The 23,389-nt window shown below is 41.5% G+C and overlaps 1 protein-coding gene across 2 annotated transcripts in view; it reads left to right on the top strand.

The window, feature by feature from the left end:
- Window positions 1–6,493: 6,493 nt before the first annotated feature.
- Window positions 6,494–23,389, top strand: part of MFSD6 (major facilitator superfamily domain containing 6) — a 32,705-nt gene continuing 15,809 nt past the window's right edge. Inside the window, exons 1-2 of one of the 2 annotated variants that reach the window (XM_019554355.1) lie at window positions 6,494–6,741; window positions 17,147–18,798. In XM_019554355.1, the coding sequence (XP_019409900.1) occupies window positions 17,201–18,798 (1,598 nt within the window). In that variant the 5' untranslated portion in view covers window positions 6,494–6,741; window positions 17,147–17,200. The remainder of the gene's footprint in view (window positions 6,742–17,146; window positions 18,799–23,389) is intronic. The other variant, XM_019554354.1, reaches the window with a different exon arrangement.

Genomic DNA, 23,389 nt, shown 5'->3' with positions numbered 1-23,389 from the left:
GCAGCATCCAACCCTTTCTGTGAAGTGTGATGTTTCGGGCAGGTATTTCGGAGAAATATTTTTATAAATGGCTAGCACTGTTTAAATACCTCCATTTGGTGACTCAGGCAGTTTTATATGTTATGTTTAAAAAAAATAATGAAGCTATTTTTATGCTCTTGGACAGCTTAGAGGAGTGCAATTCAGGCAAATGTTTTTGCTTATGATGTTTAATTGTGTAACTGGAAATATAGTAGAAACATTTAAATCTTTAAGTCAACATAGGCACTTCTCTAGCATCCACCAAAACAACTAGCATGTCCAGTCCTAATGAAAGTTCATGATACAGCATATTATTTTCCAGCAGGAACTCTAGCTTTTGATATGCAGCAAGCAATGAGAAAATCAATTTCCCATATCACAACAGTGAAAATATCAAAGTTAATTTAGGGACTTATTATCTGCATAAATACACATGCTGAATTTACTGAATTTAATAGTTTAACCATGCATATATATATATAGTCATATAAATAAGTACAGGCATACCTTGTTTTATTGCGCTTTGCTTTATTGTGCTTCGCAGATATTGCGTTTTTACAAATTGAAGGTTTGTGGCAACCCTGCGTCGAGCAAGTCTATTGGCGCCATTTTTCCATCGGCACCATTCGGTTCAGATGATGGTTAACATTTTTTAGCAATAAAGTATTTTTTAATTAAGGTACGTACATTGTTTTTTAGACATAATGCTATTGCACACTTAATAGACTACAGTATAGTGTAAACATAACTGTTATATGCACTGGGAAACCAAAAAATGCATGTGACTCGCTTTATTGCGATATTCGCTTTATTGCGGTGGTCTGGAACCGAACCCGCAAAATCTCTGAGGTATGCCTGTATACATGTACTTTAGGATGACTTTGAAATGCACTGATTTCCAATAATTTTAAGTGAAAGTTTCTCAGTATTACTCTGCTAACAAAACCATAGCTTCTCTGGTAGTTAATTATTCTTGTTTGTTATATTTCAGACACTACAATACATAGTGGTTTAGGGTCTTTTTCAAAGTCTATTTAAGTTGTTGGGAGCCTTTCCATTAATTTCAAAAAGTGTTAGCTCAGATTCCTATTGTTCTTGTCTTTAATAGTGATTAGAATCTCTTCTATATTGTATTAGAGATTTTCTTGATAATGCAACACGAGAAAACATTTCTAAACATATTCCTTCTCTCCAGAGTGCTACTTTGGTTAGTAATACATAGCTTCCCTAAAGAAACCACATTCTTACTGTATTGCATGCATTAAATGCATATCATACTGAGCACAGGAATGACAATCAAATCCTTCTAGCATCTGCTAGGTTCTCAGTTCCACATCCTAAAGTACACAGAGGTTATTCTCTCAGTTCACATGACGATTCACAAACATATGCCATCTTCTTTCATAGACCAGGTGATTGGCAATGTATATGGCAATGATAAGGTTGAGCCAATGGACAGCTTCTGTAGTATACTGGTAAATGTCAGAGCTATTGCTGGTGAAGGATCAAAGCCAGCAATGGCATAAAGCATAGTCCATAGTCTGCAATTCATGACCACCATTGTGCCTTTGGATTATTTCTGGTATCCCATGGATGAAAGAAATGGCTACATCTGCTCTGCGATGTTCAGGTGCAAGCCAATGTAGATTGACTATGATAGGTATGGGGTGCCAGCTACTTTAAGAGGAGCCAACAGGTATAAGTCCAGGCCCTAAGAAGCTGGCAGTAACAGCTTAGAGTCTGCTGAGATAACACCACCTTAAAGGGATGGCTGCAACTCCAGGAGGCCAGCTTGGAGATAATACCTAAAGCAGTCTGGAGGTCTGGGGAGGAACTAAGGGGAGGAAGAGTTCCCTAGGGACCCAGGGAGGTGTGAGGGGCTGAGAGTATGGGACTAGCAAGGGTCCCAGAACCCCAGAAGGGGGCTTAAGTAAAAGAAAACATCAATGAGGATGCCATCTATGAGGCATGGGGCGTGGTGTAGGGAAGGAATGGAGCCCTGAAATTAGTCCATAAAGCAGAGACCATATGAACCTGGTGGTCATTTGAAAGAACAATTTAGGAAGCCCTGTGGCAGACTCCCTCACTAAAATAACAAACATCAAGGCATAGTGGGTGACTAGAAGGGGTTTGCCCAGAAAGTGAGCGCTGCAAGGACTTTGGGGGCTTCACCGCCACCCCTGGAGAGGCATCCTGCCACAACATGGTTGTTCAAATCCAGGAGGTCTTGCTGAGGGACTGGCATCAGGTTGCTTGTTGGGACAACACAACCTTGTGAACTCCTACTACAGGTTTCCCACAGGGGTTGGGTTCCAAAACTGTGGTGGGTAAAGCTAAAGGCTTATGAGAAAATGGGGTTAGGGACTTGAATACTGTACAGTATAGTGTATAAAAATCATTTTGACTTACCTTTAATACACGGAGTGGTCAATGGGCATAGGCGTACCCCTACGGGTACTTAGGTTAAAGGGGTACGCACTGGAGGGTGGCAGGGTGCGACGACAGTGTCTCCCCTGGCACGTTTGCCTCTTACCTGGGGAAGCAGGGGAGGAAAGTGGAGGGGAGGGATGTACTGGCTGGCCAGCCCCGCACAACACACTGTGGAACTTTCCTGCTCCCACCCATCGAATGGCGGGGTGGCAGTGTTTTGTACACACCTCCGATGGCATGTGATCGGCCAGTTAGCAGCCCGCAGATGGGGCCCTGCCCGGACTGGGTCGTGGGACAATCTGAGCTTGGCAGCAGTGGAAGCCCGCGCCCCTGGACAAGCCGCTGGGCTTGTATTGTCCTGTGACCTGGTCTGGCTGGAGCTGATATTCCCTGCTGCCCTGCTTCCCTCCCCCATGACCCAGTGCGGCAGGAAGCAAAGAAGCCTCAGGGGGATCTCCTTGCCCACTGCTGCTCACCCTGCGTTGCCCTGGTGATGCACCCCCTGGACTGAGGGCAGCGGCATGGGGCTGCACCCCTCAAACCAGTGGCAGGCACAGGAGGTGCGTCGCATAGGAAATTAACTCCTTGATATTAGCTATCATACATACTAGTCAAATTCACACTCGGTATTCTTCCACTATAATTCTGCATTCCCATCATGGGCAATTGCACACATCCAGATTCACTCTTGCTAAAAGACGTCATTCAGTTTGTCTAAATTCCCCCATTCACAGAATGCACAATATGCCCTTTAAGAAGTATTCCATGGATGCCAAAAGGAAGCCACAAAAGAAGGTACTGTTAGGGCCTACCTATTCAAAAATGTAACTCTGAGGAACAATGTATGAAAATATGGTATCGGGGAACAACCTCATTATAACAAATTCTGTGGAACTGAAAGAAAAGCTTATTAAAACAGGATGTTTTTAATAATCTGAGTCAATTTGCTGCATTAAAATAATGAAAAAATTTGTGCTGTCAGGGTTGTTAAAAATGTGGGGTTGTTGTAAATGGGGTTTGTTATAATGAGGCTACAGCATTTTTGACTGTGTATTGGTATTTTTTCCACCACTGACTAGTGCTTCCTGTGTTTGTAATGCTGAGGTCTGGTGACAGGTTATTCTTACAGCTTCTGTAAAGAACCTAATGACCACAAAGATCTGTTTTCTTTTTTTGATTTGGGACTAGTAACTGAAAATACTTTATTTTGAAAATCCACCTCCCCCCACAAGATAAATACTAAACAGGCATATTAGTTATTTTTTAATGATAACCTTAGTTATCCCTTTTACACTAATGATGTTTTTTGTGAATATTTTTCAACACCTTAAACAAGTATACCTGTTCTGCCTGTTTCAAGTAGGCAAACTTGTGACTTCCTCAAACTAAATGTCTGAAAGAAATGCACGTTTTCTAGGATGGGAAGGAACATACTCAGATGTAACCCTCTCTTCTGACCTACTTTTGCTGTCACCTCTTATTGCCCTACTGTATCTTATTTGTGCTACATGTCATCTTGTCATTGTCCTTGGCTTTAGATAGTTACACCTTGTAGCTTGGAAGTCTGCTTCTAGTCAACACCACAACACCATAAATGCCACTGACTTGACAGTCACTTTTTAAAATCCTGGTCCATTCCTCCACTTCCCTTTTGCTTAGAGTGCTCCACTTCTCAATAGCTCTCACATATGAAATATAGCCACTCCATCAGCTCCATCTTCAAGCAATTTTACTGACTTCATAAAGTCAAGCTTTATGAATTTACCCCTATGTCCCATCAATCTGCTCAGCCATAGGCATCTTCCTTCTCCCTCTCCCTATCTCCATTCTGATCCTCAACCAGGCTGCCACAGTACCGTGAGGTTCTGCAAGATCCTTTTAAGGGTGATGCAGGGTTTTCTTAGTGCTTCTAGGTGTGCAAACATCTATGAGACTTAAAATAAACCTAGAGCATTGGCGATGTGTAGGGGATGGACTCTGAGCTTGGCGGTGCACCCCCTGCAAAAAGGCACCACCAACACTGCCAGCAGCGTTTGCAGGCGGTTGCTGCTGGTCAGTGATAATGCCGGCGGCATCTGCGGGTGGTCCGTGATCACTGCTGGCTGCCACCAACACTGATGGCGGCATCTACGGGTGGTTGCCAACTGCTGGTTGGCATCCCCCCCCCCCCCCCCCCCGCTGACAGCACCATGGAGCTCGCTGTGCCCCCTCCCAGCCTCCAGGGGCACATGGCATTCATGACCTAGAGATTTCAAATGGAAATCCTTAGGGTCAAAAACATTCTACCCTGTTGTGATCTTTTTTAATTCTTTGCAATAAAAGAATTGCTTTATTGTTTTTCCATGGTGAAAATAAGTAAAAAGTAAAAGTTGGCATTTTCCAAAGGGTGCCTGAGTCGAAACAAGTTGAGAACCATTGGTCTAGTATCACCCACCTATCTAGCATGCCACATCATCTTGCCATTGTTAGAGCAGGATCCTATTCTGTAGCTCCTGCCATCTGGAATCAGTTTTCATAGAATTATAGAAAATTAAGGTTGGAAGGGACATCAAGAGGTCATGTAGTCCAACTCCCTGTTCAAAGCAAGACTACATCTTCCCAACCAATGCTTCATCTACCTGGATCTTAAAAACCTCTAAGGATGGAAATTCCACAAGCTGTCTGGGAAGCCTGTTGCAGTGCTTTACTACTCTCCTAGTGAGAGAGTTTTTCCTAATATGCAACTTAAACTTTCCTTGTTGCAACTTGAGACCATTGCTCTTTGTTCTGTCATCTGCCACCACTGAGAAGTTTTAATCTTTTCTTAATTTTTCTACCTTGTTGATTCATTATTTTTATCTTATCTATATATACTTTTCTCTTTGACCATGTTTTTAAGCTCTTTTCTCTCTCTGCATTTAGTTGTTTCTGACCTATATTATGTAATTCACTACAGCACTAGATGTGAGAGACATAAGGTATAGCAGAGCTATTAAAGCATAATAGTTCTGAATGATACTTCAGGTGACATTAGTGAATAGCAGGAAGTGCTGTAGACAGCAGAAGCGTCTGAGTTGTCATTTAACCTTCAGGAGTCTCATTGCCTTCTCTGCAATCTTTCTTGCCAAGGGACTGTAAAATTAGCCTCTAAATTAATTTAAATTGGAACTATCTTTAAATAAATGCTGCTGTAGTCCATAAAGCTTCAGTATATATTGTTTCACATCAGGCTTGCTCTCAACTTCTTAAATTTTCTTCTGTCAGGTGCAGTTGATTTCATTCAGGGAGGATATCAATTGTTTAGGAGCATCCAGTTGTTTCCATGGTGATAGACAGTGACATCCCAGAATGACTAATACAAGATCAGACTGCACCATAGCCCAAAAAGCTTTTTTTTTTTTTTTTTTAATTGCTGGTTAGAGGGATTCTGTTGTGCTAAAATCATATTGTCACTCGTAAGACAGTGTGCTTTAATACTTCCTGCCTGCTCCCAGCACCTTTTAAGAGCCAATGCAGCTTGGTTTCTGTACTGTCTCCTTTGTATGCCTGGAAGAGGGAAGCACTCTGCATGGGGCTCGTTTTTCCTGAGGTCGGACTGTCCTCCAGTCCAGCTGGCACTGCCACGGGCCGTATCAAGCACCGGTACAACCCAACCGCTGAAGGCGCAGGGCCCGGTGACCTGCCGCGACTGCAGCACGGCCGGACTCGGGAGAACTGCTGTTCTCTGCCAGAGCGCCGCATCCCCGGTCGGACCACAGCGGGGGAAACACTTGGCTTGAATCCGTTTATTCACTCGCTGCCGGGGAGCAGCACTGGCCTGGTTGTGGTGACTACACCAGGTGCCAGCAGTCACAGTGGGTGACTTGGGGGCACGGGGGGGGGGGATCATTCAGTCTATGGAGGGGCAGGCATCACCTGGGCTGTCCGCACGAGCTCCTCCGGGAGGAGCCCAGGCTAGTCCGGTGCCCAGGGCGCAGCCAGGGCGGGCACCCGGGATTGCCCGGCGCTGGCAGGGGAGGCGCTGCCCCGCCCCGCCCCTGCTGCAGCTGCGAGGCCTGGGAGCAGGCGGCCGGGGCGTGCCCGGGGAGGCGGAGCCCGCGCGACACCTGGCACCGGCCCGTCCCCGCGCGGACTCTGGCCGCTCCCTCACTCGGCCTCGCTCTCGCTCCCCGCCCCCAGCGGCGGCGGCACAGGCGGCTCCAGCGCAGCAGGCGATGGTGCGCGCTGCCCTCGGCCGCAGGCGGCGGAGCGTTCCCGGCCGTGGCGCGGGGTGAGGCTGCCTCCGCCTCCGCAGCCGGCTCCTCTGGCCAGGTGAGTCCCGCTGCCGCCCCGCCGGCCTCGCTTCTCCCCCGCTTCCAAGGCGGGTGGCCCCGGCCCCAGGGCGCGGGCGGGATGCGCGGGGCCGGCTCGTTGTTGCAGCCTGGATGCGGCCGGCTCCGCCCGCGCCACTTCCGCAGCCTGTCAACAAAGGTGCCGCAGAGCCCTCCCCGTCGGGATGCCCCGGCCCCGCCTGCCGCCGCCGCCTCTGGCCTGGCTGAGTGCGGTGGGCCCGCGACACTTGTCCTCCCGGGGCGGGGCGGGCTCGAGCCGAGTGGAAAAAGCCAGTGGCTGGGGCTGGGCAATGAAGCTGGAGGGAGCGCGTCCAGCCGTGAAAGGTGCAGCGCCCTGCCAGCGGGGAGCCAAGCAGGCCTGGAGGGCCGGCCCGGGCCCCTGCCTGGGCTCCCGCTGCTCCCCGCTTCCGGCTGCGGCCTGGAGACGGGGCCTGGCGGCCACAACCTGCTCCAGGTGCCTGTGGCTGAGCTGCTGGGAGAGCCGGTCCCCAGTTGTAGGCGTGACTCTTCCTGGCTTCTCCGAGAGGGGCTTGGCCAGGAGAGGTCTGGAGAAACACCATGTACCTGGGTCCAAGAAAGTAGTTTTTCTTAAGCCTGGGGATAATAAGTGTTCTTCCGGCCTGGTTTGGTGACTGCCAAGGTGTTGGGGCTTAATGCCCATTTTATGGAAATGGGAGGCTTCTGCCTAGCTTGCTCCTGTGGCAGTATGGCTGAGGGCAAGTGAAACTTGGGGGTATCCGAATCCCAAGCCTTCAGGCTTGGGCCTGCATGTAGGATGCTCGTTGAAAGACTTTGGAAATATCTGAAGGCCCTGGTGGGGGTGGAGGATGTTTGACTGTTGTAGGGCCGGCCACCTATGGTTCTAGACTGACTCATGGATTTGCACTTGATTTGGTTTAAATTCTTTTTTTTTTTTTTTTTTTAAAAAGGAGAGGTCTGGGCACATAGGGAATGTATAGATGAAACAGGGGTTTACTTCACCCTAAATTGAAGAAATGGGTTTTTAAAAACACTGCTTCACTTTAGGGTGAAGTAAGCCCCCACGTTGAGTACACCCATTTTTAGAAGGGCGTTTCCCTGCCAGGACTGGTATCTTGAGGGATTCCTTTGACTGTCTTTGAGCAGTAAGGACCCTGCTATATCTGAGGTGCTGCTGAGGCAGAACTGTGATGCAGTGGATGGGGAGATCACCTTGGGGATGCTTGTCACTGGGGCGATGGCAACTTGTTTTTCTCTCCTTTTTTTCTGATTTTGTACCAGTCTTCCTGCCAGCCAGGAGGAGACTTATCATACCATAGTCTTAGATGTGTATAGTATGCTACTCATCATAAGCTTCTCACCCAGGTTGCCTTTTCTTCTCTTGACTCAATGTTGTTTTTTTTCCTCCTTGGTGTATTTGTTCCCCTACACTTTACAGTGGTGAAAAGGTTCAACCTAATGAGAAATATTTAACAATTACATGTTAAATATTTCTCATTAGGTTGAACCTTTTCTCTAGTTCTTTGCTTATGCACCCCGATTGAATTAATCTATAAAGTGCTATTCTACTTTGCCTTCTGCTTCTTTTTCTGTTACTTATGAGACTTGTTCCCACATGTTTGACCATAGATATAATCAAACACATGAGAACAGCAAGTCCCAGAAATAAGAGAAAAAGAACCTTGTATATTATAAACATGTATATAGTTGTAGCACTCCTTCTTTCCTTCTCTCTATAAACATGTTCTCACATGTCTGACAATATACAGATATAGATAGATATCATGCAGATGGATATACATGCTTGTATATAGATACCTGTATAGTTGGACGCATGAGAATATGCTTATATATACAAACACGTATATATATTAAAATAGCGGGAAATATATAGACATATATATATATATAGCTATAAGAGTCAAACATATGAGAACATGCTTATAAGTATATAGATATACACAGTTACCTATATATAATCTGTTCAACTTTTCCACATCCTTCATAATTTAAATGTGTTTCAGATGGATTCATACATGCTTCTCAAAGCAAATGCTTTGGTTACATCCAGTGTTTCCTCATAGTTTAAATCTTCAACATTTCCTGTGGTTAGATTGTAACTTTATTTGGACCCTAAAATTAATCTCAAGAAATTGTGATAGCTGCATGCAGTGTCATGGGTGAGAACCACAGCCTGTATAATGAGTCATTCTGTGCCAAATCAACTAGTACATCTAGCTTGACCATACAGATGTTCACTGAAGTGTATGCACTGATAAAGTGCTGAGTTTCCTCTACTATTTCTTCAGAATCATAGTGACTCTTATGTTGTGCCTCAGGTGGCTAGCCAGATCTATATTACTGAACTAGACTAATAGCAAAGTTGGTCTTGAAGAACAGCTGAAAAACTGTCTGACTATCATACCACCCTTTTAAATTTTACTCACCTGATATAAATTACTTTATTTTCCATATATAACAAATGCATACAGGGTGTGACTGTCCACTACCTTGCTCTTTTGTACAATCACTATATACGACAATGCAAGTGTGAAATGCTACCAAACAAGAAGGGTAGCATTTTAAATCCACTTCACCTAGGTGTATATAAATACACAGGACTATAACAGACCCATTGTTGTATTGCTTTAAGATCTACAAAGCGATTAGGGGACTTAGATAATAACCAGCACAGAAATAGCCCCTGACCCAGAAAGATAACAACAGCACATCAGCTGAAACCTAAACAGATGAATAGACATACAGGTGGAGTGGGAGGATGAGGTAAGAACAAAAGCTGTTTGCATACCTCAGTAGTCACAGATGTCATGGAAGCTGCATGATCACTGCATGATAGTGCTGTAGGTTTGTTGGCACCACAGCAAAGATATCCTGTAAAGTTAAGGTGGTAGCTAAATTCTTAAAGTACTGTGGGTATGATTCTCTGTGTTATAGAAATGCTGTAGTGTGTCAGCTAATAGTTTTAACAGTCCAGCTCTGGTGGCTGGATTCTTAAGAAGTTCCTCCACTTTCACATTTGTAAAGCTTATTTTTACTGTTTGTGAGGTAAAAAACACAAGTCTTAGTAGACTACAAAGAACTGTTTATGTAACTTCTGGGAGTAGCTTTTTTACTTCAGTGGGGATCTTGCGTAAGCCAGTCTTTGCAGAATTCGGGCCTTTCAGAGCACAGTTCCACTGCTATTAATTTTTAGCCTGCAGTAGAAGTCTAGTATGACTGATAGTCATGAATGCCCAAGTAGCATCTTTTGCTCTTCATGTGATACTTGAAGCAGACCTTTTATGGAGATGTAAGCTACTGCCAGTAGCAGGATACAGTGATATCCATGTTGATCTCTGTGCTTCAGTTCTGGGAGATGAACCCCATTCTGAATGCATTGCATAGGGCAGAGATATGGGTTTTCTGGAAAATTTTGAATTGGAAAATTTTCTGCCCCACATCTCTGGCATAGGCTCATGAACTTTTTATTGGATAAATTAGCAACAGATGTATAGTAAGTATTTAAGAAAAAGCAGTCAGCAAGCTAATTGAAAAAGAACTACATAACTATAAACAACACAATTGATATTCTAATTTGTATATGTTAAACTGAGAACTTAATAAATGATGAATCCTCAGTTCTCTTAATTTTTCTGATAAATCAGGATTGGATTATGTTTATATGTTTTCATTATTTCATATGAATATATCATCTGAATACAAATCAATTTTATGGAAATATTACAAAGATGAAAGCTTTTTTCTATATTAAGGCTGCAACTACCAGTTATAAATGCCATCTTGCCATTCAGTTTACTGAAGGTTAATTCACCACCAGTGTCCTATGAATGGCTTCATATCCGGTGGGGTGTGGTTTCATGCTTGTATTGAACAAGGTTTAAGGATAGTTATATAATGAACCAGTAGGCTAGAATTTTCCTGAATCATGTATCAAGTAAATTCAGCAAAGTGTTTATAAGAGATGAGGGTTTTAAAATGATGTTGTTGCAGTTTGGGGTAAACTTATCATCAGGGATCCTAGTTTTCTTTGTTTAAAAAAACAGTTAACAAAAGTAACCCCAAATCCACATTTTTCTGTGATTTAAATGAAACGCCACATATATAAGTGAAAATTGGGGATTTTTTTAAATTGGAGATCCCTGCTTATCATTTAACCAGGATACCTGCTTATCATTAAAACAAAAAACCTTAATTTAGAGCTCAAAATGAATTTGAATCAGTATATTGTAGGGACTTAAGTATTTGCATACTTTTTATTGGGGAATTTTTCACTTGTTACAAATAGTGTCCACCTATATTATAAGCCCTGCAAAATTTGCAGATGCAGCAAGCCTTTAGTTAAATGACCACCTTGGAAGGGGAAACAGGTAAGAACCACAGGAAGACAATACTTTCCTGTTAGGAGAAGAAAGGAGAAAGCTCAGCAGAGAAACTGGGATAATCAGTTTGCTAACAATAACAGGAACGTTTGTGGTTTTGTGTTTTTTGAATCTACCATGTTGTCTAGAATTGGTTTAGAGGAGTGGTTCTCAGCCTTTCTGAACTTGTGGAACCCCTCATTGGACTTAGGGCGCCTCTCCATAACTTGAGAACTGAGTGGAACCCAATTTCAAAAGCTGATTTATATATTACAGTGCTTACCTTCTTCCAGAGGGGACAGGCCATGGGGATGGGGACTGTTCAGTCAGGGATAAGCCTGAGCCTCACATTTCAAGGTGCCCTTCAGAGGATCTGGTGGCACCCAGATTGAGACTTACTGGTCTAGAGCCAGTGGAGCAGAGCAAGTACTTAAAGTATGAGGATTTCCTTAATTTCCTCAATGTAGATATAGCCATTTAAAGGAACAACGTGCAGGTATCAAAGTTTGACTGCTTTTGTTACAGCTTGCTCAAAAAGAGTAAGAATTTCTTTACATCAAGAAGGTTATTTTCATTAGTTTTCCCTTAACTCTAAATGTTTGACCTTTTAAATTCACTGTGGAAATATTCAGGTTTTTAAAAGCTGGTTGAAGACTAAGGATAGACAGTTTAGCCATATACTAGAAATGTTTGGAGATATACATGTGTGAAGGTTAGTGGAGAAGGATGGGGTTTGAAAGAGATGTGACTGCAGTTGTTTTGCAAGTCAGACTGAAGAAACTAACAAAGAATCCTTTTCTTTACTTGAAACAATATTTAAATTAATGTTGAGCTGTGTATATGTGCACGTTTCATCTTCATTCAACCTGAACAATAAAAAGGAGGCATTTAAACTTTTTCATTCCGTGATACTAGCCTAGCATTATGGGCAATTTTTAAGTTGCAAGCACAGTAGAGGAATGTTGCTCCTCTGAAAATAAAAAGGGTCTAACAGGTATAAATAAAGGCTTAAACCCTTTTATAAAAGTGTGTTTATAAAACCTAAATTTTAAGGCAGATTTAATTTGTGATCTCTGACTGTAGTAGTTTCTACCACGGGGATATATATTTATTGTGGCATTAAACCCTCCCCCCTCCCCCCCCAACATTTCTTATGATATTATTATGCTGTTATACTGGAGAAAATTCTTCAATGTATAAATATAGTCTGGGTGTTAGGAAGGAGAACTTCTAAATCATTTGTTTGCTTGCTGAGAAATTGAGTACATGCAGTCCTTGGACTTACGACACAATTGGTTCTTGAAAACTGCGTCTTAAGTTGAAAAGTTGTAACTTGCAACAAATTTTCTCATAAGAAACAATGAGGTATTGGTTCCTGAACCAAGGCCTGATTCCCTATTTTTACTAAAATTAACCCAGAGTTTTGTACTCAATCAATTATAGATGAGTAATATAGCTACATTCACAGATTTCATGGACATTAGGGCTGGAAGGGACCTCAGAAGATCATCGAGTCCAGCCCCCTGCCCAAGGGGCAGGAAGTCAGCTGGGGTCATAGGATCCCAGCAAGATAAGCATCCAAACATTTCTGAAAGGAGTGCAGAGTAGGTGCTTGCACTACTGTAAATAGCAATCATATTGCTTTGGAAGGACTTCTCTGAGGTGACTTTGCTGGACCTTTTGAAAGGCTCTTGGTTGGACGTTTTGAAGGGTTCTTGGCTAGAGTCTTCTCAGGAGTCTTGGCTACAGGTTTTTCTGGAGTCTTGTCTGCTTTCTTAAAGAAAGTGTTCAAGGAAGTTTGGACAGATGTTCTCCAGGGAGATGAGCGATGCAGCAAACTTGTTTGCTTGTGTGGCATCACATCAGATAAAGCTTTGTAAAGTCGAAACTGATGTCATAAAGTTGAAACAGGGTGTCAGTTTATAAATATTATAAGGTGAAACACTGTAATTTGAAACATTGCAAGTCAAGGACTGACTGTATTTGAACATGAAACTGATCGTCTTCACTTGACTAGTTATTTCGTCCTCATTAGAAGTGTAGAAAAGCTTAGGAGTATATATTTGACAAATAGTATACACATATTGCAATCAAAGAATAGGCTTGTTTTAATCTAAGTAGTGTAGGTAACACTGTAGTAAAGATGTGTCACTATAGGTTTCAGTGTGGGCCATACAAGCATTTCTGGGATCCTAAAGGGTGACTATAGATGTGCTATTTAGTGTTCTAATTAGAATGCATCAGAGAAGACTCAATTAGTCGAGTCTGCTCCAATGCTATAATTAGAACGGTCCAGCGTCCCCTCACCATCATGTGCAGTAAGCCCCTGAGCATTTTAAGATGGCCTCAGGGCGCTTTATCTAAACCTTGTCTAATGGCTCATGGCCATTGTTAAACATGCTGGAGCTTAATACACATGTGAGTAAGCGATTTTAATTAAAGCAACTGTCCAGGAATCACTCTAAGTAAAATGCACCCCCATCCCCCACCTTGAGCACATGTATAAGCCACTATAGAAACTAACTCTTTAAGGGCACCACCCAGTCCTGCCTTCTGTCTTCCTTCAGACCAACACAGCTGACTACTTGCTCTTATGGGATCTGGAATACATAGAGTAGGCAATAAAATTCCATAGTTCCTTGTCTTACTGCACTGACAATGTAGGCTGTTGCCTATGAAATTTCATAGTTCTTCGTCTCTAAGGTGCCAACCTACCCTACCCTCTGTATTGTCACCTGAGCTGATTAGATTAAAGCTAGTTTGGGCACACCTATATATCCTGGTATAGACCTAACTGAAGAAGCAAGTTCATTTAGGGCATATAAAGATCAGTTTTAAAAAATCATTTTTTAAAACTTCCCATAGTACATTTACTCAGTAGTACTTTTTACTGTACTTGGGTACATAGCACATTCCATGTACTTCGGACTTTATTAACAAATAAAATATTAAATGTTCCTTACCTCAAGGTATGTGTAATACAGAGCCGAAGCCAAGTGCTGAGAGGTACTGACTATTGAAATTGTCAGGGGTTCCAAATCTCCAAATATTTGGCCACAACTTTGGTATAAAAAGAGATATGATGTTGGACAATGGAGTGTGGGGTGAAGCAAGATAAGGATGGAGGTTTATCCAGTCTAAAGTCATATTGTCATTTATTAAGTAATCATTTTATAAACTGGCATAGGGGACAGCACTGGCCTGGATCCTCTGTTGAGAGCACTTTGCTGTCTTTGGAAGCGAAACTTGTTTTAAAATAAAAACTGCTGTCATTTTTTAAATTAATCATGTTTATTGTAGTGCCCATGGATCTGTCATGAATGAGCCTCCATTGGGCTAGGTACTATACAAACACAGAATAGCTTGCAATCTAAGACAGACAGGAGATGACAGAAAAGAATATTGTTCATAAGCATTGTGACTGGAAAAAGTTATCCGCCATAGTCGCACAATATTTTGGGGTGCACACTGTTTTTAGGGTGAAGGGAAGTAGGAGGGCTGGGTTTCCTTATTGCTTTTTAAATGTTTTCCATTGTAACAGTTATTTTCCAAAATCAGACACCAGCTAGCCAAGCAAATCTTGTGAAGGTTATTTATTTATTTTTATTTATTTATTTAATTTTAGGAATCTATGCCTAGACATTTGAAAATCTGTTAATAGAAAGTTTCTTGTAAAACTTCCCTTTTAATTGTGAATCTAGCGCTCTTACTGGGACCTCATATATTCAGTTTCTTCTGGGAGAGCAGTGACTCTCCCAGGAGAAATCACGAGTGTTCAAGGTTTTTCTTTCACAGTAAAAATGGCTGTTCCAGGAGAAAAATAAATGGGGACAACCAGAGCAAATTTCTGTATATGTGGTTTCTCTCAGAAGAGAACATAGCCCTCCTACATCCTTCACCCAGGGAGCCAGTTTATCACTGGCTGGACTCAGCAGCTCCTGCAGGGAATATAATATATCCCCTTCACAAATCCCTACATTCTGCAGAAGGGAGAAACACATGCTGACCATAGATACTCTGGGTCAGCCACTCAGGGCTACCCTATGCACTACTGCTGTCTGCATAGGCAGACTAAGGGAGCCTGCAGAGCTCATGGACTCGTGTGCGTAAGGGCCCCCTGGCTGCAGTGTCAGTACTGCAAGCTCTCCACTCTTCAGGGCCTCAGCATTCACCTGTCTGTACATACAGCTCTAGGTAAGTTTTTCTACCAGGAGAACAAACCTGGAAAAATTCTTCCAGATTATTGAACTTTACTATAGAACTTTGCTGTCTACTCTATGTATTCTAGATCCCAAAAGAGACAGGAAGGCACATCTGTGTGTACGCAGCCCAAGTTGAATGAAATCTGCAAGAGTTGAACAGAAACTTTATAACATGTATGTTTGTAGAAACTCATACTGATCCTTTCCTTTATTTATCCATTTTCTGTGATCAGATTTGTTGGTTTTAAGGGGTACTGCAAAATACAGATTTTTAGCAAGAGCAAGGGAAAATCTAGTTTTGATATGTACTTAAGTTTTTCTTTGATTCTAAAGATTGGCTTGTGGTGCAAAGTTGGATTATTTGGAACAGATTGGCACACTGTATTTCTGGCTCTTACTCTGTTCCTGAGGAGTATATAAATTAGCATATTTTTTTAAATTTAAAAATAAAAACAAATAAACTGTTATAACACAAACATGAAGAGAATCCACTTGATTCTAGTTGTACAACATTTTGTTTTTGGTTCTCTTCCCCTCAAGGCTAATTTTAAATATTAAAAATGACCACCAGGCATTTTTTCATTTTAATTAGCTCCTGAGAACAGAGACTTGTTTGCTTTTTACCTCACCTTAGATCAGGACAGGCAATTATTCTAGTTGGAGGGCCGCTTAACGAGTTTTGGGGTTTGCATAGTGTACATAGAGATGATTGCACAATAGCTTAAAATCAGGTCTTATTCTTGTATAAGTAGGGGTAGGTGGGTATTTGGTTTCTGGGGTGCTGGATATGTGTGTGTGGAAGTGTGGGGGGTGTGGATGTGTGAGCAGGTATGGGGTTTGTGGGGCTGTGGGGGGTGCGCATGCTGCAGTGTGTGTTGGGTGTGCATAAGGGGTGTGGGTGCGTGTGTATGGTGGGTTCTGGGACCCCCCTACAAACACACCCCTCCATTGTGCACAGCCCCTTCCACCACTGGCAGCAGCCAGTGGCAGGCCCTCAGGGTGCTCGGGGCCTGTGGCAGGTAGAGGTCCTGGCAGCATGCAATCCAGGCAAGCCATAGGACTGCATATGGCCAAGTCGCCAGCTCCATCATGCAGGATCATAACTCAGAACCAATGTTCCTATGGGAAAAATGTTATAAATGGGGGATTGGTTCCTGAACAAAGACCCAATACCCTGTTTTCATAAAAAAATAACCCAGAATTATTTTGTACTCAATCAGTTACAGATGTATATAATTGCTATACTTCATGTTTCCTGTATGCATTCAGCTAATCCTGCCTAGGCCATCAGCTTTTGGGTGGCTGTTGTTTTTGATCAGTACCAGGCTGGAGTGTATTTGAGTGTGTGTTTGCTTCTGACCTTGCATGTTTACTCTTCAGGGTTATTTAAAGAATACTGTAAATAATGTAGTTAAAATCTAGGAAAAGCGGGACATGATTTTTAAAGTCATAAATATCAGTTGGGTGCTTACCTCCCAGTTTTGTCTTTGAAATCTCTCCTGTGATAACTGCATTTCAATAACCATAGTTTCAATAATAACTACTATTGGAAGATAAATTCCTTTTAATAGTGACAGTGTTGGCTGGTAAATCCTTTGTTCTTTACCTATTACTGTTGCTTACTCTTGCATAAGTGAATCAGTGAATGAATGCAATGTTGTTTGTTCTTACTCTGTTCCTAATATATTTATGGGTCAGGGTCTGTAAGAAATAAGATATCCTATTTTTCCTTCGTGTCTTAATGAGTGACCTTGTAGGATTGCTTCCTTTTTTGTTTCTGTTAAAATTGTATTTTAACTATAGTCTGATTTATTTTTCTCACTAGGGTGTCCGTGGTCTTTCCGGAGAACCTGCTGAGTATCAGTATTTGGGATTAGCCATGGCAGCTGATGATAAAGTTGCCATTTTAACTGATGATGAAGAAGAGCAGAAGAGAAAATATGTGCTTGCTGATCCTTTCAATGGAATTTCCAAGGAGCAAGACTTGCAGGCCCAAAATGAAACCTCTTCAACAGATACCACCACTGTTCCAGATGAGGAGCTAGACTGGTTAGAAAAGCACTGTGTCAAAATAAACAACGATCTTCTGATTTCAAAAGTTTTTTATTTTTTCTTTTACTCTGCATATGGCTCTCTTTATCCATTACTGCCTGTGTATTATAAGCAGCTGGGCATGTCACCCAGTCAGAGTGGACTTTTGGTTGGCATTAGGTACTTCATTGAGTTTTGCAGTGCTCCTTTCTGGGGAGTGGTGGCAGATCGCTTTAAAAAAGGGAAAATTGTCCTTCTCTTTTCACTTTTATGTTGGGTCTTATTTAACCTGGGGATTGGATTTGTTAGACCAGCTACCTTAAGATGTGTACCAAAGGGTCCTCCACCCCCGCATCCCACCAATGCAAGCAGCCTTGTAACTATGCCTCCACAGTTTGCTTCCAGTTCTTCTCTACTAACCACAGCTAGTCCCATGTCACAGAGAGCTCGTGGAAAGAGGGACCTATTAACTTCCAGTTCCCCGAATTTGGAAACAAGAGGGACAGTTAATCCTATTGAACTGTTACCTTACAGTCTTCCTTCGGAAACCACGGGGACTCTTAATCCAGAAATGTTGTTTCCATTACCTACTCAGATGAGTGATGAAGTGCTTGCTGTGGAGAACAACACAAATGTTATTTCAAAAAACATCACCACTAGTTCTGAGCCACCAGGAAATAAATCGCAGAGCATACCACCACCCACTGTCACAACAAAGCCAGTACCTTCTGATCAAGTCATGCTTGTTTATGATCATCAGGAAGTAGAAGCTATCTTTCTAGTCATCTTGCTGGTTGTCATAATAGGAGAGTTTTTCAGTGCTTCCTCTGTTACTATTGTGGACACCGTGACCCTCCAGTATCTCGGCAAACACAGGGACCGGTATGGACTGCAGCGTATGTGGGGTTCTCTGGGTTGGGGCCTTGCCATGTTGTCTGTGGGAATTGGTATTGACTATACCCATATTGATGTCATCATTGAAGGTCTGGGCTGTAAAGCTCCTGAATACAAGAACTACAGGATTGTTTTTATAGTTTTTGGTGTGCTGATGACAATGGCACTAATTGTGGCCACTCAGTTCCGATTCCACTATACCCACTTCAAACAAGATGAACACAAGAGAAAAGAGGTAGAGATCCCACAGGTGGACAGAAATACCTCCTCTGACTCCTCAGACAACACTCCTACCAGTGCAAGCCAGTCACAGTCATTTAGTTTTTGGGACCTGATAAAAATGCTGTGTAGTATACAGTATGGTTCTGTGCTGTTTGTGGCTTGGTTTATGGGATTTGGATATGGTTTTGTGTTCACCTTTCTTTATTGGCACTTACAAGACTTGAATGGGACTACCACCCTCTTTGGAGTCTGTTCTGTGCTGAGTCATGTGTCTGAGCTGACTGCGTACTTCTTCAGCCACAAGTTGATTGAATTGGTTGGTCACATCAGGTAAGAGAAGGATAGTAATCACTAAAGAACCATGTAAAATTGTTTGAGCTGAATCCTAGAGATTAAAGTAGTTGAGCTTGAAATGTACTCATTTTAAAGACTTTCCTATTACATTATTCTTCTCCTTTTAGTCTCATAATAACATCTTGCTATTGAAGCAACACTTAACCAGAACTTACTTTCTATCTGTGTTTTAAAGATCTATATGCTAATCCACATGTGTTCAGATACTGCTTTCTGGAAATCATATACTTTTTAAACACTTACAAATTATGTGTTTATATAATTTCCAAAATGCTTTATTTGCACTTCAGTGAGATGACAATAGTGATGATACCTGCAGTTCATTGACAATGTAACCTTGATATGGTCCTTTTAAAATGAATACTGTGTGATTCTTCTAAAACTCCATTAGGCATTTTTTGGAATTGCACTATGTATGGGACTTGTTTGTCTACAATATGATCTCTCAAAAAAGAATGTAGTCATTTAAGCTTTGTACGCACCTGGCTGAGAACGTAGTATATACATTGAAAAATAGCTTTTCAGATGTCTTGAAAAATATTTTTTTAAGCTGACATCTTTCTTTTTAAATTGCACCAGTACAATAACGTTTATTTTACGGGTGCTTATTAAGAAAATCAGATTCTGGAGTTGACTCTTGTAATATGCAGAACACACAAAATATGTATGAACTTTTTGTTACGTTCTTTTTGCTTAATTATGCTTGATTAGCTGGAGAGTGCCTAACTTGAGAAATTTACATTTAAATAATGAGAAAAGTGCACAATGCCATTTTACCTGAGCATCTACTGTCTGGTTATTAGGACGTGTCCAGCTATCTAGCTTTTGGGTTTTTACTGACTTGTTCTGCATTTTTTTCTTTTTTTTTTTTCCATGTCTTTTATCTAACTAGTCTTGCTTGACCTCAGCCAAAGATGCTTTTCAGCTAATTTATAAAGTTACTGGGCCAGGCTCCAGGATATCAAATTTTATAGCAGGCAGGACCTTTATGTAGAGATCTCTTAAGATCTCTAAGTCCATTATTTTTAAATCATTACAAATCTAGTTGGGTGCTAATCACAAAGTGGTATCTCCTTTCCATTCATTGGACTTTTTATTAGTGAAGATGTTTTCACTTTTATATCTTTCTTCCAGTTAGATTGTCCTTAGAGAATAGGGCTAACAAACTTTACTTTGAATGTTACTCATAATTAATTTGTCAAAAGGAACTGATGTTTTTGTTACCTTTGTTTGAAATGCATCAGCTGCACATATTTTAATAACAAAAGATAGCCTTTAGTTTTGAGTTCCTAGACTTTGTTGAAATTGTGAAACACTTGCAACATGAAGCTGTTCTATTTGGCTTATCCGATTTGCTTTCCTCCTTTCATATGAAGTGTATTGAATTTTATTGTTCATGCAGCAGGCTAGATGAATTATTGTCTTAAAGATATGTCTTTTCCCTTTCAAATGTATAGCATTTGTTTAATAAGAAACATAAATAACAAGGAACATTTACAGTTGTGAGGCAATATATTTTGTTTAGATGCAAGGTCTCATGGTAGATGTGTGCAAGTAGCATGTTGGTTGCTCTGTATCAAGATGAATTTGGACAATGTGGAATGAGAAGCTTTTTAAGTGAAAAGATTGGACTTAATGATTATTAAAGTGAAGCCCTTTGTGATAATCCAAGACCAAATTCTGTATTGCAGGTTCTGGTGACAATATAAATTCCACTTTAGTTATACTTACATGACTTTTGATATTGCCAGAAAGTGACCCTTCATGGAGCTGAAAACCTGAAATCCACTTATGGTCAATGTATATAAGTGAACAGGAAATCTTTCCACGTTGGAATATTTTCCACATTGGAAATGTAATTGTGGAAGTAGTCTGGATCTAGGACAAGCCTATATTGAACACAGTACTTTCTTTGAGGTCATTGAGACAATGAAGACATTCAGAAATGTCCGTGGAGATTTTCAGGGACACGTTTTTCAGGACCCTAAATGCCCATCTTTAGTTCCAGGAGGTCGGTGAGAGAAACCTCTGGGGCAGAACCACGCTGCATCCAAGGGTCGAAGGCGAGTTGTGTTCCCCGCTGCTGAGAGGGAGGATGGCGGACACTTTGGCACGTGAGCTCCTGGTCCCAGCCCAGTTGTCACGCCTGGCCCGAACCCCCCGGGCCACGACATTCAGAAACGTACTACTGTACATCAGTAGATCATTAATTGCAAATTGGTTATGAAGTCTCATGCAGCAGAGCACTGATCACAGTTTGAATCTACGGCACTTTATTTTTAAATCTCTTGGCCTCTAGCTTTCTTCCAGGACCTCTTAAGCCCTGCTTATTGCATTAATCTTTGTAGTTCTTAATCCTCAAATCAAGGTGTTGATTTACTTGGCGGTAATCAAGTTCAAGCTCTTATGCAGTTTATCAAATTTGCTCTTAAAAGAAATACTGTAACACTTGGATGCTGTTTTCTTTCTTAATATTTTTGTGTGTGAAGTATTGTCCAAACAAATAGGAAATAGTTACAGCCAGACAGACTTTTTTAGAGGTTATAGAACAACATTTTAGAATTGGAAAATTCTACAACATAACAGCAATGTTGTTAAGATGGCCTTACACATTGATAGTTATTTGTATTTTGATGTTTTAAAATATGTTTGATAATGTTAAAACAGTTCTGGTGAGAGGGGGTTCCATTTGTTTTGCATAGGGGAAAAAGAATGGCAGGACTATGGAGTACAAGGCAAGAAGGTGAAATGGGCAAGAATATAAAGATAAGAGTACTGGGCTTGCCTTTTTTGGCTTTACTTTTTCTACTAAAAAGTAGTGATACATTTTTTTAACGAAATACTTAGTTCTCTGAACAGTTGTATGATGGGGCCAAGTGATGCAGATTCATTCAGCTTAAATTGCTTTAATGCAAACAGTATTTAGTGTTGATTTAATGTGTCTCTAAAACCAGACCTGGGGGGGAAGTGCATTTTTCTTCTGTTCTGAGTTCTTTTTCCCACAGTCCCGTTCTTTTCACAATTCAGTACTATCTGCTGTATTGAGTCCTAGTAGCTTCCAAGTTCTCCTCACAAATGAGCTTTGCAATATTATGTCTTTTTTCAGTGCATTGGATTAGAGCTGTTTTTCTCAGATAAAAACATCCAAAAATATGGAAGAAGGGCAATGGTAGAAAGTGCACACTCCACTTAGTGTGGTTTCATACTTGTCCACTGCTCTGTCTGCTTTAATGAAGAATGCGATAGCATTCATAAAACAAAATAAGAATTATTTGGCTTCAACTGTATCAATGCCTTTAAGGATGCAGAGTGGATTTCACTGAGAACAGTATTGGCCTGATGCAGACGTATTGCTCAATAACTCAAAATGGAATATGCAGTTTTGGCTCACAGGGGGTTAAGTTTTCCCAGAAACTCTACTCAAATTTCTTATTTAAACAAGGAAAGGAAACCACCCCTGGCCATCTTTAAAGACTTCATAACTCTGAGGGCAAGATCAGAGTTGCAGTTGTTTAACCTTAATTTCACCCCTCCTACCGGCAAAACAGTACACTGACGTTTATCTGTTTTCCGTTCATTCAAAAGAATACAACTTAGATCCTTCCTTGAGAGTTAACTTTCAAAATCCAGAAGCACATATTGTGAATGTCTGACACTTCTCCAGTAGTACTTATTCTTTTCCTCATGCTGTTCTTCTGGATCTGGGCTTGATAAGAATAGTTAACACACCCTCTGACACAGATAAGAGAGGGGGGAAAAAATGCCTTTGGTATTTGTCACAGCAGATTGCTTCTAGGTAGATCCATGAATGAACTGAGCCCACACCCCCACTCCTGTCACCTGTTCACAAGACTATCATTCTCCAGTGTCATGAAACCTTGTATCATGTTCCCTATCAGTAATGCAGCTCTGCACTAGACCTCATAGGCCACAACACTGGCACTCAAATTATTTTTAAACATTGTAGATATTACTGTAGCATATTGTGTATAATCAAATTTCAGCAAAATGGCAAAAGGCTATACTCATTGTCAGTGGGCCCTGTATTACGCAGCCTTTTTCCTAAGATATATGAGAGAAGATTTGTATAAAGTGGAAAATGGAGGGAACTTTAAGCGAAGGTCCTCAGATGGTATAGAAATATTTGCTAGACTTTTGAATATATAGAAGTGGAATGCAGTGCATAAAATACTAAAACTAAATGGCCTGATATTTAAAAAATAGCTGAATACTCAGCTGCCATTGAATTCAGTATGAAACTGCTCAGGAGTTTTGCAGATCAGCCCCATTTGGTTTGGTGCTTGGTGCCAGCCTGGGCTGTAGGCCACTTAGGTTTGAAAAATGTTGGTCAATGTATTTGTAGTCTTCTAGATGTCTGGCAACAGGAACCTGTTGATTGCAAGCTCATAATTCAATTTACTTCTCAGTTTCATGGGTATTTACCCTCCAGCTTTTCTTATGGGCCAGCTTCTGGGATGATGCTCAAGGGCAACCAGCACGGTTTCATTAGGGGCAGGTCATGTCAGACCAACCTGATTGCCTTTTATGATCAGGTCACAAAAGCATT

Source organism: Crocodylus porosus, unplaced genomic scaffold (assembly GCF_001723895.1).
Source record: "Crocodylus porosus isolate Cpor-Errol unplaced genomic scaffold, CroPor_comp1, whole genome shotgun sequence".
NCBI classification, from domain to species: domain Eukaryota; kingdom Metazoa; phylum Chordata; order Crocodylia; family Crocodylidae; genus Crocodylus; species Crocodylus porosus.
This window is presented reverse-complemented; position numbering and strand designations above follow the sequence as displayed.